Source organism: Podarcis melisellensis (genome assembly GCF_964234715.1).
Source record: "Podarcis melisellensis genome assembly, chromosome: 16".
NCBI lineage: Eukaryota > Metazoa > Chordata > Lepidosauria > Squamata > Lacertidae > Podarcis > Podarcis melisellensis.
In genome coordinates this window covers 22,345,678-22,364,161 of record NC_138533.1, presented here as the reverse complement: position 1 = coordinate 22,364,161, position 18,484 = coordinate 22,345,678, and the positions used below count along the sequence as shown (strand labels likewise).

General features: G+C 45.9%; 3 protein-coding genes across 4 annotated transcripts in view; all 3 read left to right on the top strand.

Annotated features, from left to right (window-relative positions):
• PXN (paxillin) overlaps positions 1-4,152 on the top strand; it is a 62,060-nt gene extending 57,908 nt beyond the window's left edge. For both annotated transcript variants that reach the window (XM_081892352.1, XM_081892351.1), the window contains one exon: positions 365-4,152. In XM_081892352.1, the coding sequence (XP_081748478.1) occupies positions 365-631 (267 nt within the window). In that variant the 3' untranslated portion in view covers positions 632-4,152. The remainder of the gene's footprint in view (positions 1-364) is intronic.
• A 3,343-nt stretch (positions 4,153-7,495) lies between these two features.
• On the top strand, positions 7,496-13,773 carry RPLP0 (ribosomal protein lateral stalk subunit P0). Its single transcript, XM_081892533.1, has 8 exons — positions 7,496-7,538; positions 7,630-7,734; positions 9,675-9,850; positions 10,185-10,272; positions 11,037-11,183; positions 11,864-12,049; positions 12,438-12,578; positions 13,551-13,773. Exons 2-8 carry the CDS (start codon positions 7,681-7,683, stop codon positions 13,704-13,706), a joined length of 948 nt encoding a protein of 315 aa, XP_081748659.1. The 5' UTR covers positions 7,496-7,538; positions 7,630-7,680; the 3' UTR covers positions 13,707-13,773.
• Positions 13,774-15,337: 1,564 nt separating this feature from the next.
• Positions 15,338-18,484, top strand: part of GCN1 (GCN1 activator of EIF2AK4) — a 63,085-nt gene continuing 59,938 nt past the window's right edge. Inside the window, exons 1-2 of the mRNA XM_081892184.1 lie at positions 15,338-15,421; positions 18,352-18,454. Of these exons, the coding sequence (XP_081748310.1) occupies positions 15,404-15,421; positions 18,352-18,454 (121 nt within the window). The 5' untranslated portion in view covers positions 15,338-15,403. The remainder of the gene's footprint in view (positions 15,422-18,351; positions 18,455-18,484) is intronic.

The following is an 18,484-nucleotide window of genomic DNA, read 5'->3' as shown; positions in this document are numbered from 1 at the left end:
CAACCCTAGAGGGCTCTGAAGCGGGAGGATAAGTGCACCCACAAGTGCCTCTCTGTAACAGCAAAAATGATACCTTATTCCATCAGTGTGACAGTACTGTACTTTGGAACTCCTTGCTTATTGATATAATGCAGCCACCATCATTGTATTCTTTAAGACAGATGCCTGATGAAAACTATTCTGTTTTGGACGACCTATTTTGTTACAACTGTTCTTAATTTTGTTATAGATGTTTTCTTATTGTGCTCTTATCGTGAGTGGATTTCCAGAGCTGAGCTCTGGAGCTGCCCTCAGCTACTAGCACCATGTTTTTCCATCTCTGATACCTGATTGCAGTCTTGCTTCTCCTCCTCCTCCTCCACAGGAATGTTTTACTCCATTCATCAATGGCAGCTTCTTTGAACATGATGGGCAGCCCTACTGCGAGGTGCATTACCACGAGCGCCGCGGCTCGCTGTGCTCCGGCTGCCAGAAGCCCATCACAGGCCGCTGCATCACTGCGATGGCCAAGAAATTTCACCCTGAGCACTTCGTCTGTGCCTTCTGTCTCAAGCAGCTCAACAAAGGAACCTTCAAGGAGCAGAACGACAAGCCCTACTGTCAGAACTGCTTCGTGAAACTCTTCTGCTAAGGCCAACATTCAGCATCGTTTTTGTTGCCTTTCCAGGAAACCTTGACTCTTTGGACATTGCCACAATTTGGCAACCTGTGGCCTTGGTGGGCTAATCTAGGAGAAGAGGAGTGTGTGTGTCAGGGTGGGGTGGGGTGGGGTGGGATGGGGCAGGATGAGATGCTTACCACTGCTCTGGAAAAGTGGTAAATCCAGAGAACGAATCACATTGGACCATTCACTTAGAAGCTGTATTTTAGCAAGGAGATGCTGAGACTGCCATTGATGCACCAGATGGACAGCTTAGCCAAGCCGAGGCGGTTTGAGTGGGAGGCTCTGTTTGGTTGTGGTGGTTTGGTTGATCTGTTGATTGGTTGCATTGGTAGCAAAGGTTCAGGCAGTCAAATAAAAATGGTTTGGGTTTCAGCCTGGGGGCAGTGGAATTTAATTCTCCTCCCCAAGAATGCTAAAATAGTCAGGAGGGCTGAGAACCCCAATATGGATTCTACCTAGAAATGGGGCATGAGAAGGGCTGTAGCTCAGTGGTAGAGCATCTGCTTTGCATGCAGAAGGCCCCAGGTTCAGTCCCTGGCATCTCCAGGTAGAGCTGGGAGAGACTCCCTGCCTGAAACCATAGAGAGCTGCTGCCAGTCAGTGTGGACGGTACTGAGCTTGATAGACCAATGGACTGACTCAGTATAAGGCAGGTTCCCGTTTTCCTAAGTTGCCTCTCCCAAGAACACTGTGAAGGGTCAAAAGAGAGTAGAGAGCGCATCTTGCTCTTCCACATGGCAAGTGCCACATTGGCAGATACTGATCTGTTCAAGACTCTTGGGACTGGGTGAGCAACTCCTTTCCTGCCTGCATCCCCCTCCAGGGAGATGAGGTTCAAATGATACTGAAAGAATGCCCAACACCCCTTTTTATCACCACCTGCATGTGCAGAGTGGATCGCTGACTCTTGTTTGTAATTCTACCCTTTTCAAATAGGACATCTCCCCATTTGGGGATGTTAATTTCGCCACTATTGCTGCCATCCACTCCTGAGAAATCATGAGAGCGAAGGTGTGCTCAGTGGGGCGGAAGTGGTATTTGTTTTATATGACAATCCAGAGAAGCCAGGCGTCCCAGCCTTTCCATGTTTTAGGCAGGGATGTAGCCTGTGTTGTGATTTTCTCCCAAAAGGCAAGAGAAGCTTCATTTAACAGCATTGACTTCTTTTGCCTGTCTCTCTCTCTTGCAATCACAAGCACATCTCTCACTCATGTGAAATATGCCCTAGAGAAACACAGTTCTGAGCAATAATTCTTTTTCTATTGACATAGTAAGTTTCTCAGTGTGGGTGTGGGTGTTCTTTCTCTCTTCTGGCCTCTCGTGGTTTTTATGTCTGTGGGAGAGAGAGAGAGCGTGTGAATGACTTTTGCTATGAAACTGAATACTGTGTGTTTGGGAGAGATGCTGATTTCTACATTGAGTCTTGAATTCATAACAAAATGACTTTTAAATCTCTTGTATTGAAAATTTTAGTTTTTTGAAATGATTTTCAACAGATGACTTTCATACCTGACAATGTCTGGGCAGGGCCCTGGTTGTGCTGGTTCCTGCACCCGCAAGCCTTTGGTGCTTTGTTAAACACAACTATTAACATGACAAGTATTGTCTTTTTAAAACTGGGGTGGGAGAGGGGGAATGTGGGAGAGGAGCGTGCATGTGTGGTTTTACTTCATTTTTGCTTATTAAGTAGCTTTTCTATTGATCAGAGCTCAACTGGAACAGATTTCTTTTTTAAAAAATAACTTGTAAACTGCTGTATTTGGAATTGTTTGCCTTTCTCTCAAAATCAGAGCTGCAGATTTTTTTGAAGCAAGTCTTAAGTTACTCCAGCAGGGAGAAAGAGCTCAAATCTTACACGTTTGGTGTCAAGCTTCATAATCTGTTTCAGAAGCTGACGCTGAGCCTGTGGTTTTAGCCCTCCCATACATAGTGTTAACATAGTTGACCAGCCTTTTTTTTTTTGCCCAAGTGTGCCATTACTCAACTTTGCAGTGTGAGACTGCTGTGCTAGTGTATTCCACAGTGTGTATGTGCACACACTGCTGTACCTATGTGTCCTCTGGTGCCTTTACCTCTTGTCTACTGAGCCAGGGAGCAGGCAGCAGTATGGCATGGGAGGTGTTGGCAGAAACACACTTTTGTCTCTGCCGATCTTCTGGGCCTTGTGTAACTCCACGTGCGATGCTTTGCAAGCCCTGACAATCTGCTGATGCCAGCATTTTTCAAAGCGCTGTGAACTGTGCTTTGCACTGCAAACCCCCTTTGGCCCCAGTGCGCCTTTACATGCCCTGTGGGGGTGGTTTGGTGGGATGAATGAGGGAGGCCTGGTGGGCTGGAGGCTCTTTAGCCAGGCCTGTGGATCCTCATACTCCAGCCCAGGAGTGCCATCAATTCCTATTGCCTCTCTTGCATGCGGTCCCCTCCACTGCTGCAAGCTGGCCATTTGTACATCGGCGCCAGCAGGCTGAACTGAAAGCTCATGGCTGAGCTTTCAACTTCTATGCACCTGTGATTTCTTCGCCACCACATAACCATACCAAGCACCCAGGCAAGCCAAAGTAATATTGAGCTTTTCTCAAACTGCTAGGGGCAGGCAGGGAAGAGCCATGATTTTGTATAGCTGTTTCCATAACTTTTCTGCACCTGCTTGCCTCTGTAAACTAGGAATTTCACATGGGGGTGGAGAACAGGATCTCGGGCAGAGGACAGTGAGGGGTGGGGATGGACTGAGCTGGGTGTGCTGGGCCACCAGCTCCACATCCCATAAGCTAGCCTGCTGCCCTCAACTGCAGCAGAAGATGCTCCCGCTCACCAGCGTTGAAGTCTGATTCAGCTGCCACTCTGGTCAGATATTTTTATCTGGAATAGGAAGCAGCACTATTTTGTCCTTTGCGACCGGAGCTGGCCTTGGTTGGGGAATGATGAAAAACAATATTGGACAAAAAGTCTGTCAGCTGGCGAAGTGATTCTGAGAGCGGCTGAGTAGGTCTTTCAGTTTTGTGGAAGAGGAAAGCCTGCATTGTTTTGCTGGTACCAGGCTGCTCAGGTTATAAAGGGTTGTGTGAAGTTGGGCCTTTTGGAAGTCTGGGGTGTTGTTTTTTCTGGATCTGGGCATGAGGAGGTATTGCAATCTGAGGGAATGGCTTGGTGCTGCCTCTGATGGTTGTCAGATGAAGATACACCATTGTTTTTCTGAAAATACCCACTCTGCTACCACAGCTTTGTGACATTTTAGGCCTGGGGCGCGGTTTCTTTCTTTCTTTCTTTCGTTTAACTTTTTAAAATGCATCAGAATGAAGTGGGTCTCAATTAAAGCTTCAACAGATCTTTTGGGAAGGAGGAGGCGGAGAGATTCTCCTGTGGAATGACATTTCTCTCCCCTCTCCCTGTTTTCCCCTTTTGTAAACTTCTAACTCTGCTGGTTTTTTACCCCACTTTTAAAATTCCTGTGATGATGCTAATAAATTTTATGATAATTTTCAGTGTCATTGGTTGTGGTCTTTCTTAAATAAACAGTAAAAACAAACAAACCCCACTTTCATCATAAAACAGCAAATATAACAGCATAGAAACCCCCACAACATTTCAGTACTGTAAATATAACATTAATTATGGCAAGGGGCTTGACAATTTCACTTTGGACCTAGAAACACCCTTCTCATGATGTTGCTTTCAATCCCTCTCCTGAAGCTGCCTACAAGGCTTCGAAAGGCATGGGGCTGAGACAGCTGGAAACACCTCTCCCATGATGTTGTTGCACCATAAAATACTTTACCATTTTATTTCTGCATTGGGGGGAAAGGCAGCCAGCAACTTACGCAGGGGCTATGTTCCAGGGATCACACCTAAAGCCAAAATTGGGTTCAATGGAGGATAGGAGTGCCAAAGTCTTATTTCTTGTACTCCCACCCCCTTTCCATTTTTTTAAACATTTTTGTTTTTTTGCCAAGCCTGTAAATGGGCACAAGTTAACTCTGCCTAAGTTGTGGGCTTACTGAATTCAACCTTCTGATCTCAAATCTTTCCTTTGGGCTCACTTACTGGCCTGGGGAAATTCACTATGCTAGAAGCAAAGGGTTATCACCCTACATATACTAGCAATATTGTAGGGAAGGGCCTTCACTGTGAAACAAGAGTATCTGCCTTGCGTGCAGAAGGTCTGGGAAGCTCTCCTGCATGAACCCCTGGAGAGCTGCTACCAGCCTTAAATATTTAGTAATGTCTTTTTATATTTTAATGTTTAGTAACTTGGCGTTTGCAAAGTATAAGCTGCTTGGAAGCCTAAGAGGTATAGTAGAATTAGTAGGTTTTATTTAGTGAGGAACTGCAACCTTTCAAACTTTTCGGAGGTTCTGTTGAGTGCTTTTTAAAATTCCTATTCTTTCATATAGTATCACAGAGTTGAAAGGATCCCAAAGGGTCATATAGTTGAACCCCCTGCAATACAGGAATTCTAAGAAATCACTGACAGGTGGCCACCCAACTGCTGCTTAAAAACCTTCATTGAAGGGAGAGTTCACCACCTTCCAAGGTCATATGTGGAATGTTCCACTGCCAAAACAGCTTTTGCCCTCAGAAAGTTTTCCCCCCCTAATGTTCAGCTGGAGTTCCTTTCTTGTATTTTGCACCTATTGGTTCAGATCCTCCCATCTGGAGCAGCAGAAAACAAGCTTGCTGTATCTTCCGTGGGACAGCCCTTTGGATTGTTGGAAGATGGCTCATATTTACATGTGTTTGTAAATCTATACACGTATTTAAGTTTCAAGTCCCTACCTATATTGTTTTATTTTTTTGGAATTGTTCTTACAATGAAATATTGTTTAATCATTTTTGTAAACCGCTTTGAGGTTTTCCCCTACAATCAAGAGGTATATAAGTCTGTCTGATTAAATAAATAAATATATTTGTAGCCTAGTTCAGAGGTTTTCAACCTTTTGGGGTCCATGGCTCCCTTGACCAAACTATATTCTTTCTGCGGCACCCCTGTGGGACTTGGGAGCCCAGTTATGTCACCCCTTGCCTGCAGAGCTGGCAGCCCCTCATCCTTTTTCGAACACCCTCCCCTTGTGGAGTGTTCCCTCATCCTCTCCTCTCCCCTCTCCTTGGAAGTTCCCTGGTCTCTAAGCTGTCCCCCGGTCTCTAAGTTGCTGCCCTTGGTCTCTAAGCCGTCCCCCACCGCAAAGAGAGGTGCCTCCTCACACTGCCCCACAGGGGCCTGGGAAGCACCCCCTGGCCAGCCCCAGAGGCACAATTCGCCTGGGAAGTTTGTAGCCAGGACTGCTGCAACAAACAGCCATGCTCTGTTGTAAACAGAAATCTGCCCTTTTCCCCTTATGGGGTATCCAAGAGCCCATATAGAGTCCTCACGTAGGTTCCCTATTGGTAGGAGAAAATAACACAGGCCAACCAGAGAATGTTGAGAAGCAAAGCAGCTAGTAAGCCTGATCTTTATTGATCTGTTGCAACAGGGTCCTCACTCACCACACACATGAGGGAGGAGGAACCCAGAACAATGGCGCTCAAGGCCTTAGATAGACATTTTGAAATTGCCACCCTGTAGATCAAGACCACCCCCAGAAACATCATCACAGAAGGGGTGTAGCTCAAGACCACCACCCCAGATACATCATACCTATATCTCAGAAAAGGCGGTCTAAAACAGAAATTTGAATGTTGTTTATCTCCTGTCTGGCAGGTTACTTGATTGGATGCCCTGCTTACTTGATTGGATATCCCGGGGAGCCTGGCCAGTCTTTTGTAATGATACAGTAAATACTTTGTAATGATAAATACTTAGTTCCTGAGTCCTGAACAGGCTCACCCTATTCAAACCTTAAGACAGGATTTGTCAATGGGGAGGCTTTTCCATTTTCCTTTGACTTTGCAGAGAAAACATTTGGTCAGTTTGGGAATCAAAAATGGTTCCAGGTCAGTCTTCCTGTGCTGATCTATGTACGTGCTTGATTGGTACACTTATGAACATTTAACATATATCTAAGACCTTAAAATAGGGACGTGGGTGGCGCTGTGAGTTAAACCACAGAGCCTAGGACTTGATGATCAGAAGGTCAGCGATTTGAATCCCCGCGACGGGGTGAGCTCCCATTGCTCGGTCCCTGCTCCTGCCAACCTAGCAGTTTGAAAGCACCTCAAAGTGCAAGTAGATAAATAGGTACCGCTCCAGCGGGAAGGTAAACGGTGTTTCCGTGCACTGCTCTGGTTCGCCAGAAGCTGCTTAGTCATGCTGGCCACATGATCCAGAAGCTGTACGCCGGCTCCCTCGGCCAATAAAGCGAGATGAGCACCACAACCCCAGAGTCGGCCACGACTGGACCTAATGGTCAGGATTCCCTTTCCCTTTAAGATCTCAAAATTCCTATCACACAGCCATGCAAGCCTTCCAGAGGCAGAGATGCAAGAGAGCATCAGAGGGAGGGAGGGAAAGAAAGAAGGACAGAGGCCAGTGTTGCCTGCAGCACCCCTGAGCATTCAAGGCAGCCTGGTTGAAAACCACTGGCCTATATACCGGTAGTTCTCTCTACATCCATGTACGTTTCTGCCCCAGCAGGGGGAGCATGCCTCTCAGCCTGCACAGCTACGACAGCTTCCTCTCCCTTTAAAAGGCGGGAGAGGAAGTTTCTGGGTATTTGGAAGGATGGCTCTTTAGGCCAATGAGAGCTGAGAATAGCTCTCCCCCACGCCACGCTCTCCCGCCGCTTCCTTTCGTCACCGACAGACCTGTCCAATCCGCAGCGAGAGGAAGGGGGAGGAGAAAGCTGTTGCTCGCCGCCGATTGGCCGCGGCGCTCGGGGAGGTTATAAAAGCGTGGGGCGGGGGCGGGGTTAGCTCTTTTGCTCCACGGAGGCCTCGTGAGGTAGGTGTGTTGCTGGCGGCGGGCCGGGGAGGCCTTTGGGGCCTAGGTGGGGCCGGGCCTAACCGGAGCCTCTTTTGTCTGTCCTCTGTAGAGAAACACCGGAGTCTTTAAACCGCTGCCGTGCGATCCTTGGGTCACCGCGATGCCCAGGGAAGACCGAGCCACGTGGAAGTCAAACTACTTCCTCAAGATCATCGTGAGTCCTTCTGCTGGCTTGGGCGAGGGGGAACAGGGCTGATGTTCTTATTTCTCCCGTTGGAAACCTTTGTGGCACAAGTGGAAAACAAGACAAAAAAGAGATGCCAGCGAGGGTTTCTCTGAGCATGTACAAAGTACCATTAGTTCCTAGCATCCATTAGGTGCCTCATAAAATAAATCCTTTGTGCGCCGTGTAGAATAATAAAATAAGATTTAAGAAGAACACTGGCTCACTATTATTTATCACTTCATGGAATTTATCTCGTGCTTAATTTTTAAAACAGCAACAACCTTTAAAGCAGTTAGTGATAAGATATCATCAATAGGTCTAACATAAAAAGAGCCTTGCTGGTCAAGGCCAGTGTTCCATCTTAGTTCAGCATGAAACCCACAAGCAGGATTTGAGCACAACAGCCCTTTCCCCTTGTGCGGTTTACAGCAACTGGTATTCAGAGGCATTGCTCCCTCAGACTCTGGAGGCAGAGCATAAACACCTTACATTACATCTTGCAGGAATCATGTAATTAATTCCAAGAGAGATGCCTATGGTTATAAGTACATTGTATGATTTGCCCTGAAAGCTATTGGGGACAGAAATTAAATTGGGAAAGTAATAGGCAGTAGGAGATGCATTGAAGGCTTCTTTCACCAGGTAGAGAGCACTTTTTAAAAAAGTAATAAATTATTGTATAATCACAAAGCAGTACAGTACTCTGGTGAAAGTAATCCTCTTTGTATATTCTGCAAAAAGCTTAAGTTTCAAAAGCAGCAGCAGGAATAACAATACACAATTAAAAAACACTTCTGTATGTACAGGATGCTTTTCTATTTAAGTTGCATGTATAAGACCAAACCTGCTGGGTAAGACCACAGGCCCATCTGTCCAAAATACTTTTTTCATAGTGGCCAACCAGATGCTAATGGGAAGCCTGCATGCAGGGCCCAAGCACAACTCTGCCCACTTGTTACAGTATTCTGAATGATATTGACTCCATGATTAGTAGCCGCTAATAGCCTTAATCTCCATGAATCTGTTTATTCCCCATTTAAAACAGCCAAAGTTGGTGGCCATCACTGAATAGTCCATCAAATTCTGTGGGCTCAACACACCATACAGCTCTGTCCTTATGTTGCAGCAAGTCTGGAATGTTGGAGTCTTAAGAATAAGGATCTCTCAGTGCATACAGAATAATGTGGGATTGTAGCCAGACCCTTTCAGTGATGCATGGTTGGAGCAGGGCTCGGATGTACTATCATATTGCAGTATCCTAGATCATAATATGAGAAGCAGGAATCTGATGGTCCCTCTCAGCGTGTACAGTAAAGGGTGACCACAGTTCGCCCATAGATCATAATCAGCATAAATTTGTCTACAGCAGGCATGTCCAAACAGTAGATCGTTATCTACTGGTAGATCCCCGGCTGATCCTGGTAGATTGTGAGACTCTTATCGTTTACCAAAAGTTAACAAATAAAAGTTGAAGAACTCGGGACAATCCTTCTCTTAAAAAGCTGCTCAACTCTGGGCAATCCACCCGCCCTATGCACACTTCCTCCAATGACAATGGGTAGATCACTGCCAGTTTTTTTTATACTGGGAGTAGATAACAGTCTGTTGGGAGTTGGATGTGCCTGGTCTACAGGACTGGTGTAATAATGGGCAAGATAACGTATGTGAAACCCTGAATGCACAAAAATGCTAAGTATTGTTACTGTTACTAATTTGACTATATGCAGAATTTTGTACATGTTCAGAGTGATTCGTATGTGTTAACTTGATTGTGTGCCACAGGGAAAGCCAGCACTTTATTCGGAGTTAATTTTCTAATTTAAATGTTACCCCTGTTTGATGTTTGGTATCTGCATCTTATTGCAAGCAGACAGTGTGCCAGCCCTAAGTTTGAAAAGGTTTTCTCAGGGTTTGCTTGCTTTCCGCAGCAACTCTTGGACGACTATCCAAAATGCTTCATTGTGGGAGCAGACAATGTCGGTTCCAAGCAGATGCAGCAAATCCGCATGTCCTTGCGTGGGAAAGCTGTGGTCCTGATGGGGAAGAACACCATGATGCGCAAGGCAATCCGGGGACATCTGGAAAACAACCCTGCTCTGGAAAAGTTAGTGATGCATCATTTCTTAGATTCCTTTACATTAGCTGTAAAAAAAATTGCATTTTTAAAATAAGATTGAGCCAGTAAGTCCTTTGTTCAAAGTGTGCTTGAGCTGCAAATTCATCAGATGACCCTCTATCAGTCTCGCGGCCAGTCTCTGCAGTATAGGGATAATAATGTCCTACCTTAAAGGGTTGTTGCAAAGGTTGAGAGCATGTAAGTAAAATTTGTTAATTCTACAGCTGGATGTTATTGTTACCTGCCTATAATTTTTGTTTGTTTATAAAGAAATCAGGTTAGAAATGATGTTGCTAATAGAACATGCCTTGTTTCTCGTTAGGCTTCTGCCTCATATCCGTGGTAATGTGGGCTTCGTGTTCACCAAGGAGGATCTGACTGAAATCAGGGACATGTTGTTGGCCAACAAGGTAAGTAGTAACCACTTAGGAGGAAGAGAGTGGCTCTTTTCACCTAAATTGCCCCAACCTGGTGGTCTCCAGATGTTGTAGAGTACATCTGATATAACAACAACAATTTATTATTTATACCCCAGCCACACTGGGTGGCTGTCCACAAAATATTAATACATTAAAACATCAGTCATTAAAAACTTCCCTAAACAGGGCTGCCTTCAGATGTCTTCTAAAAGTCAGATAGTTGTTTATTTCCTTGACACCTGATGGGAGGGCGTTCCACAGGGCAGGCACCACCACTGAGAAGACCCTCTGCCTGGTTCCCTGTAACCTCACTTCTCACAGTGATGGAACCACCAGAAGGCCGTTGGAGCTGGACCTCAGTGATAAGGAAATAATAAGAGCTTGCTGGATTAGACCCATATAGTCCAGTGTCCTGTTCTTAACAGTTGCCAACCATATGCTCCAGTGGGAAGCCTGCAAGTGGGACTTGAGTGCAAGGACACTCCCCTCCTGTGGTTTCCAGCAACTGGAATTCAGAAGCTTACTGCCTCCAGTAGTGGAAGAACATCAGTCACTGTGGCTTATAGCCATTAATAGTCTTATCCATTAATTTATTAAATTGTCTTTAAAAGCCTCCCACATTGGGGACCATCACTGCCTCCTGTGGGAGCGAAATTCCATAGTTAATTTCACCTCTTTGAAGAAGTACTTCATTTGGTCCTGAATCCTCCCAACATTCAGTGCCAAGGATGACTTGGGGTTTTTTCCTCCCTCAGGTACCAGCTGCTGCTCGTGCAGGTGCCATTGCCCCCTGTGAGGTCACTGTGCCAGCTCAAAACACCGGCCTTGGCCCTGAGAAGACCTCCTTTTTCCAGGCTTTGGGCATCACCACCAAGATCTCCAGAGGCACCATTGAAATTCTGGTGAGTACTTAGTGGCTGTCTATGATGATTGTGCTTATACTTCTATTTCTTTTTTTAAAAAAAATAGCTACCCTAGGTTTTCATGAGAAGAAGGCAAGTTATAAGGGTAGCAGGACAAGGCGCAATAATAGCAATGTGTACTCCCAAGGCTGGAAGGATAAACACCCATTTGGTGGTCTGAAGATCTCACTGACCTTTCTGCGTTTGAACGTGTATCTTAACCATTGTCAATCTTGTTTGGCTTGTATGGCAGCTGATATTAATAAATTGTCTTAAGTGTGTGTGTTGTTTTGTTTGTAATTATGTGATATATTTTTGTGTTTCTGTATTGTAAACCACCCTGTGTTCCTTGAATGAAGGGCAATATTTAAGTGCAAAATAATAAGGAATGATTTATTGTTTTTATTGTTAACATGAGCTGATTATGTTTCTTTCCTTTTGTTAATTTTTCGAAATATAAATGGTGTGTGTGTGAATGATACTCACTTTCTGCAAAAGTACTTGACATGACTCACTGTTTGAAATGAATGAAGCAGAGGAGTGTGTTGTTTTCTCCTTCCAGCACTTCTGACTCAACTGGACTAAACATACATCACCTTGCTGAGATGGTGTACAATTCTTGTTCTTGTAAAGAAGTTGCTGTTGAATTTGCTGGTTTTTCTCCCCTCCTTGTTTCTCAGAGTGATGTGCAGTTGATCAAGACCGGAGACAAAGTGGGTGCCAGCGAAGCCACCTTGCTGAACATGTTGAACATCTCCCCCTTCTCCTTTGGGCTCGTCATCCAGCAGGTGTTTGATAATGGCAGCATTTACAGCCCTGAAGTCCTGGACATCACTGAAGAGACCCTGCATGGGCGCTTCTTGGAAGTAAGTGATGCCTCTTTTGATTTGCATGGACAAGTGGTCTGCCTTCGCTTGGTGTGGTCTGATTCAGTGGAAGGCAGATTTGTTGTGCCTGAAGTTGGCCACCCCATATCCACTTATCCTAGGAGTAAGTCCCACTGAATTTGATAGGACTTCTGAAAAGGCATGTATAGGATTGTGCTGTGAGTGTTCCAGAAGTAGCTCTGAAAATTGTTTCCTTTGTATGGGTGTGTACCTAGTTTGAAGTCACTAGACTACACTTGGGAAGTAAAAATGCCAGTTGTTGTTTATTTTGCATTGTGAATTTGGGAGAGTACAGGGAGCGCCTAAAACATATTGGAATTGCCATGGTATGAACAGGATTAAAGACGTACACTTTTTCTCCTACCAGGGTGTTCGCAATGTTGCCAGTGTTTGCCTGCAAATTGGTTACCCGACAGTTGCCTCTGTGCCCCACTCCATCATCAATGGGTACAAACGAGTCCTGGCTGTGGCTGTAGAGACTGATTACTCTTTCCCATTAGCTGACAAGGTAAGGATGATATGTTGAACTGGATGATGAGTGCATAATGTTGAACTGGCAAGCGTGGTTCCAGTGGCTACAGCTTTCCTTTTTGTATGTGTGCATATATTATTTGAATTTTACATATAAACATAATGGAGAGCAAGCTAACATAGCGTGCATCAAGGTACAACTTTGAAACATTACCCAACACCCAAGCACATCAGGTGCTCTGCTACAATTATATTGTTCGTTTTGAAATTATTAGGTATAGTAATAAGTCTGCAAACCCCAAAGTCCTTGAATTCTCTGTTGTCAGTTTAACACCAGACAGCTTAAGATTCTGAAATTCACAGGTGTGGAAGTTGTAGTATTGCCCTCCCTCAAAAACAATAATTAAAAAAAACACATTTTTCACTCTAAACCTTATGTGTGAACTGCAACTTAATCTGGTTTCTTGTGATTGTAGTCTTTGAGGCAGGTTTTGCAGAAAGTTTGGAGAAGCCCACGAGTTAATCACTCTTTGGTTCCTCCAAACCTCCCCCCCAAGCTGTTTTAGGCACCAAAATCCCATTAGCCTCATCAAGTGTGGGTTAGGGATGATAGGAGTTGTAGTTCAGACACACCTGGAGGGTCAATAGTTCCCCACACCTTCAAATGTGATCCAACATAAATAGGGAGATTGTTTGGAGGAGAGCTCAAGTCTATTTTTGAATCGGGGTGGGGAATCCTTTTCACCTGTAGGGCTATATTTGCTTCTGATGGTGGTGCACATACTGGTGGTGGGAAGGGCAAGAGACAGAAGTGGGTAGAGCAACAAATGCAGATTTTACCTTCCTTTGCAGTACATTAGTTTCTACACACACTTGTGCACCCCTCCATCCAGACAAACATGATCCGAGTTCAAGTGACACATTCCTGTCAGCAGAAACCATTCATGGCACAAAGTGCCAGTGGGGGATGTATGAAGCTGACCTTGCTTTTTTAAAAATTTCTCCACAGGTAAAGGCCTTCCTGGCTGACCCTTCTGCTTTTGTGACTGCTGCCCCTGTGGTAGCTGAGGTTGCAGCTCCCGCTGCAGCAGCCCCAGCCAAGGTGGAGGCCAAGGAGGAGTCTGAAGAGTCTGACGAGGACATGGGATTCGGTCTCTTTGACTAACTTTCAGAGTTTTGTTGCCAATCAGTCGGAGCAGAATGAAACAATAAAATAAAAGTACTTCTCTACACACCCATGTCGCATTATCATTCTTGGTTAGTCCTCTGCCAGGGGGAACTATCAACTTCTCTCCTTCAGTGGTTATGACACTCCACCTGTTATAAAGGCAGGGCTATGCAACTGAATGCATGCCTGGTCCACAGTCAGTGACCTACCCCTTCCACAATTCAGGGAACCACCTCCTTCCACAATTCTAAAGGTAAGGGTACCCCTGCCCGTACGGGCCAGTCTTGACAGACTCTGGGGTTGTGCGCCCATCTCACTTAAGAGGCCAGGGGCCAGCGCTGTCCGGAGACACTTCCAGGTCACGTGGCCAGCGTGACATCGCTGCTCTGGCGAGCCAGAGACGCACACGGAAACGCCGTTTACCTTCCCGCTGGTAAGCGGTCCCTATTTATCTACTTGCACCCGGAGGTGCTTTCGAACTGCTAGGTTGGCAGGCGCTGGGACCGAGCAGCAGGAGCGCACCCCGCCGCAGGGATTCGAACCGCCGATCGAAAGGCAAGTCCTAGGCGCTGAGGCTTTAACCCACAGCGCCACCTGCGTCCCTCCTCCACAATTCTAGCCCTCCCTGATCTGAAGTAACAAGGCTTTCAGAATTTTTTTTCCAGCTCAGGAAGCTTGGAATGTTCTGCAGTTTTGCAGATCAAAGAGTAGTTTCGCCCTGGGCCTCTTACTCCCTTGAGCATAAAACTAAAGGAGGGATATGTAAATCTGAGATAAGGAACCTTTGGACTAGAAGATGTTGCTGGAATGGGGTGAAACCCCAGCATTTCTCATTCTTTGCCCCACAGAGGTGAAGAATAGGTAATATCCTATATCGTATGTATGTACATAAGTATTTTCAAGCTGCTTTTCCAGACAAGTCCAGCCTATCTTGGGTGTTGTGAGGATAAAATGAGGGAAGGAGAACCATATGTATTCTACCTTCAGCTTCATTCAGGGAAAAGGTTTGGGTATATTCCCACTGTGGGGAAATGGATGTTTACTTTGAATCAGCAGGGTGGCTATCACACACCCCTACCTACCTAGCAGGGATAGGCTTGAGGGAAGTTAGGGATACTTCCTAGTAATTGCGAGAGATGTAGCTGTTACAGTCTGTTGAAACAAGCAGTATTGTGCTGCCAATTTGTGAAAGCCTTTGTAGATGGAAATCCTAGCTTTTACTCCATCCTGAGCTTGTTTTTTCTCCTCCCTCCCATTCCCTTTTCCTTTGGTGCTGTCTCTCAGGCCCTACCCTCCAGTGTCAAATCATCTTCCTGATAAGCCACTTTGGAAACTTTTTATGCCTGGGGAGTGGCACAACTTGCCCCTTATTACTAATAAACAGTCATCCACAGAAGTTTATACAATAGCGATTTTTTTAAAATCTTTAATTAGAGTTGACAAGACTGGGAATTAACGGGGGTAATTTACAGTATTTGGAGTGATGGCTGCTTGTAGGCCGCAGCCTCACTTTAGCTTAGCCACCACAAAAGGCGTGGTAAAAGGAGGAGGAGCCTTACTTAGCTTACGTCAGCCTGCCTCGCTCCTCCCCTCCGTCTTCTAACAGCTCAGAAAGAAATCTCGTGACGCCATTAAGCTGCGCCTAACGCTCCCCGGAAGTGACGAAGAATTATTTCCGGGTTGGAGCCGGCGCTATGGCGGCTGACACGCAGGTGGGTGCTGCTTGAGGCGAGGCGAGGGGCGGTGCGAGGAGGCGAGAGGAATGGAAGCGAGCCGTGGGCAGGCGAGGGCGGAAGGCAGCGCCTCTTCCCTCTCTGGCCGCGGGGCCGCGTCCTTCCTCCCTCCGCCCAGCTGCGGAGCCCCTCGGGCAGGGCCGGGGGAGGGGGAGGTCAGTAGTTGGAGCCCGTCCAGCTTGTCTGTTGGCTGTCAGAGGGGGAGAAACAGGTCCCAAGGAAGATAGGAAGCGGCCTTCTACCACGCCAGACGCCACCGAGCAAGAGCCCTTCTGCTAAAAATAAAGCAAGATTTCAGTCCTCAGGGTTCTGGAGAAAGTCCTCGTTTTAGTAGGAGCCTACCTCACGCTTAACCAGACTGTTGGTCCATCTAGCTCAGTGTTGTTAGCTCAGCGGCGCTCCACGTTTTCAGACAATGACTCTTTCAAGCCTTGCCAGGAATTGAACCTGGTACCCTTTGCATGCAAACTAGGTTCTCTGTTGTTGAGCAAGGACCGCTCCCCAGGAACATGTGAAGCTGCCTTATACTAATGGCTCTTCCAAACTTCATTTTGTGCCTTGCGTCTAGGCACAGATCTGGGATTTCCAGGTCCATTTTGGAGCAGGTTTTCCCCCTTTCCCCCCAGTTTTCCCTGGGGAAACCTGCGTTTTACCACTGAATTGGAACAAATAACAACTGGGTTTCCCCGCACATTGTTGTTTGCTCTGATGCAGTGGTAAAACTGGGTTTTCCTGGTGAAAGTGGCATGGCAGTGAAACAAACAAAAAATGCACCACTGCTTAGACATGGACCTGGAAATCCCAGACCTGTGCCCAGAAAACACGGAACAAAGAGGAGTGTGGTTGAACCCTCAGACCATTGGTCCATATAGCTCAATATTGTCTGTGCAGAATGGGTTTCAGACAGAAGACATTCTGGGACGTACTTAGGGATGCCAGGGATTTTACCGCCCCTGCATCCGTTTCTTACCTGCCCGTCACCATAAGATCCCAGGGTTACAGTTATTTTAAAATGTAATGTTGAAAATAGTTAAAAAGAAATTGAGCTTGGGAGCTGCTGCATGCAGAAAAAATGCTGTGTAACTGAGCCACAGTTTCTAGTTCTCATGGTTCTGAATTAAAGACTGGTTTTAAATAGAAGCATAGGAAGTTGCCTTACAGTGAATCAAATCATTGGTCCATCTAGCATAGCGTTATCTGTCTGCAATGACTGGCAGTAGCTCTCCTGGGTTTTAGACAGGGAGTCTTTCAACGCCCTACCTGGAGATGCTGGAAACTTAACCTGGAGCCTTCTGCATATAAAGTATATGCGTCACCATTGAGCTGCATCCTTTACCACAAGTTCACTATTTTCAGGCTCCAATTGTCAGTCTCTTATTTGACAGTGGGCATACCTTAGTGGCACAGCACTTGCTTTCCATTCAGAAGATACCAAGTTCAGTCCTCTCTGTTAGCCTAGGAAAAACTCCCATTGGAGGTTCTGAATAGCCTCTTCAGTTTAGCCAACATGTTGCCCTTGAGGTGGCATTGTAGTACTCCAACTCCCATAGTTCCTGAGCATTGGTCGTACTTGCTGGGGCTGATGAGAGTTGGAGTCCAACAGCATCTGGAGGGCACCATGCTGACTACTGCCAGCACCACAGTTAGATGAATCAAAGATCTTACTCTGTTTAGGCCAGCTTCCTATGTGGTGACAATGTGACAAACCTGTTGGGTACCTTTGTGTTTTCTGCTAAGCGTAGTTCCTCTTGGAGCAAATGAAATTTGAGAAAACACAAAAACTTTTCTAATATAACCACTGCAATACACTGCATTGCGACTTTCCTGCTGGGTTGCTAGGGAAACCAGACCTACAGGTAGAGCTTCGGGAGAATAGAAGCAGATGGAACTGGAAACATTTAGTGGACAGACTCTGCCTGAAATAGGCTGGATTTGAATACCTCCTCTGTACCGCATAGATGGCTTTGAGCAAGCTGCTAGGAGTCAGCCTGGTCAAGCTCATAGAGTTGTTAAGGATAAAATGGGATAAAACACAGGAAAGAGCTTTATACCATGACAGGCTATTGGTCTACTCAGCTCGGTATTGGCAGTGGCTCTCTCCAGGATTTCAGACAGAAGTCCTTCCCAGCACTGCCTGAAAATGCCTGTGATTAAACCTGGGACCTTCTGCTTGCAAAACAGATGCTTTGCCACTGATTTTCTGGCCCTTTCTTCAACACACACGAGCATAGGAAGATGCTGTGGGTTTCAAATAGCAGTCTTTTCCATCTTTGTCTGGAGATGCCAGATATTGAACCTGTGACCTTCTGCATACAATGCACATACTCTGCTTGCTGACCTACAGCCACCCCGTCATCCATCTCTGCCTTGGCTTGTTTTCCTGACCAAGGGTGTTATGTCAGGAGGAGGAGTTATCCAAGGGTCTTGTTCATTTATTTTATTAAATTTTACTCTCTTTTTCGTGATTGGCACCAACTAGTTGTTGGCTCACTAGGAGGCAGACCCAGGACCTGTCTGTCATATCTTTCTCAAAATTTGATACTGTATTAAGACCTTTCCCTTTCCCTTGATTTTCTTTCGAGTCTTTCTCCCTTATTTTCTTTGCCTGCTGTGTGTGTGTGTGTGTGTGTGTGTGTGTGTGTGTACACTACAAAGAAATAATGAGTAGTAAGGAATTCAGTCAAAAACACTTTCAGGTGAAACTGGCAACTTGATCTGATACATGTTAAGCTTGCAAGCTGATGCACACCTACCTGAGACTAAGTCTCAATGAACTTTTCTCCAGAAGAAAAACACATAGGATCAGGGTCTTAGTTCAACCAAGGAGCTCTAATGTAGATGTACATTGGCCATCTGGAGAGGACTAAACTGGAAACCCTTCTCTCCTTCCACCCCGACTGGCCGTTTAGGTTTCTGAAGCACTGAAGAGATTTGCAGTGAAAGTGACCACATCCAGTGTGAAGGAACGAAGAGACATCCTCAATGAACTTGCGAGATGCATCACTGGGAAAGGTATTCACATTGCGCCACAGCAAGGCTCAG

Coding starts and splice junctions, on each gene's coding strand:
- RPLP0 (XM_081892533.1), top strand. CDS start 7,681: ATGCCCAGGGAAGACCGAGCCACGTGGAAGTCAAACTACTTCCTCAAG. Junction 7,735..9,674: donor ACTACTTCCTCAAGATCATC/GTGAGTCCTTCT, acceptor TGCTTTCCGCAG/CAACTCTTGGACGACTATCC. Junction 12,579..13,550: donor CTTTCCCATTAGCTGACAAG/GTAAGGATGATA, acceptor ATTTCTCCACAG/GTAAAGGCCTTCCTGGCTGA.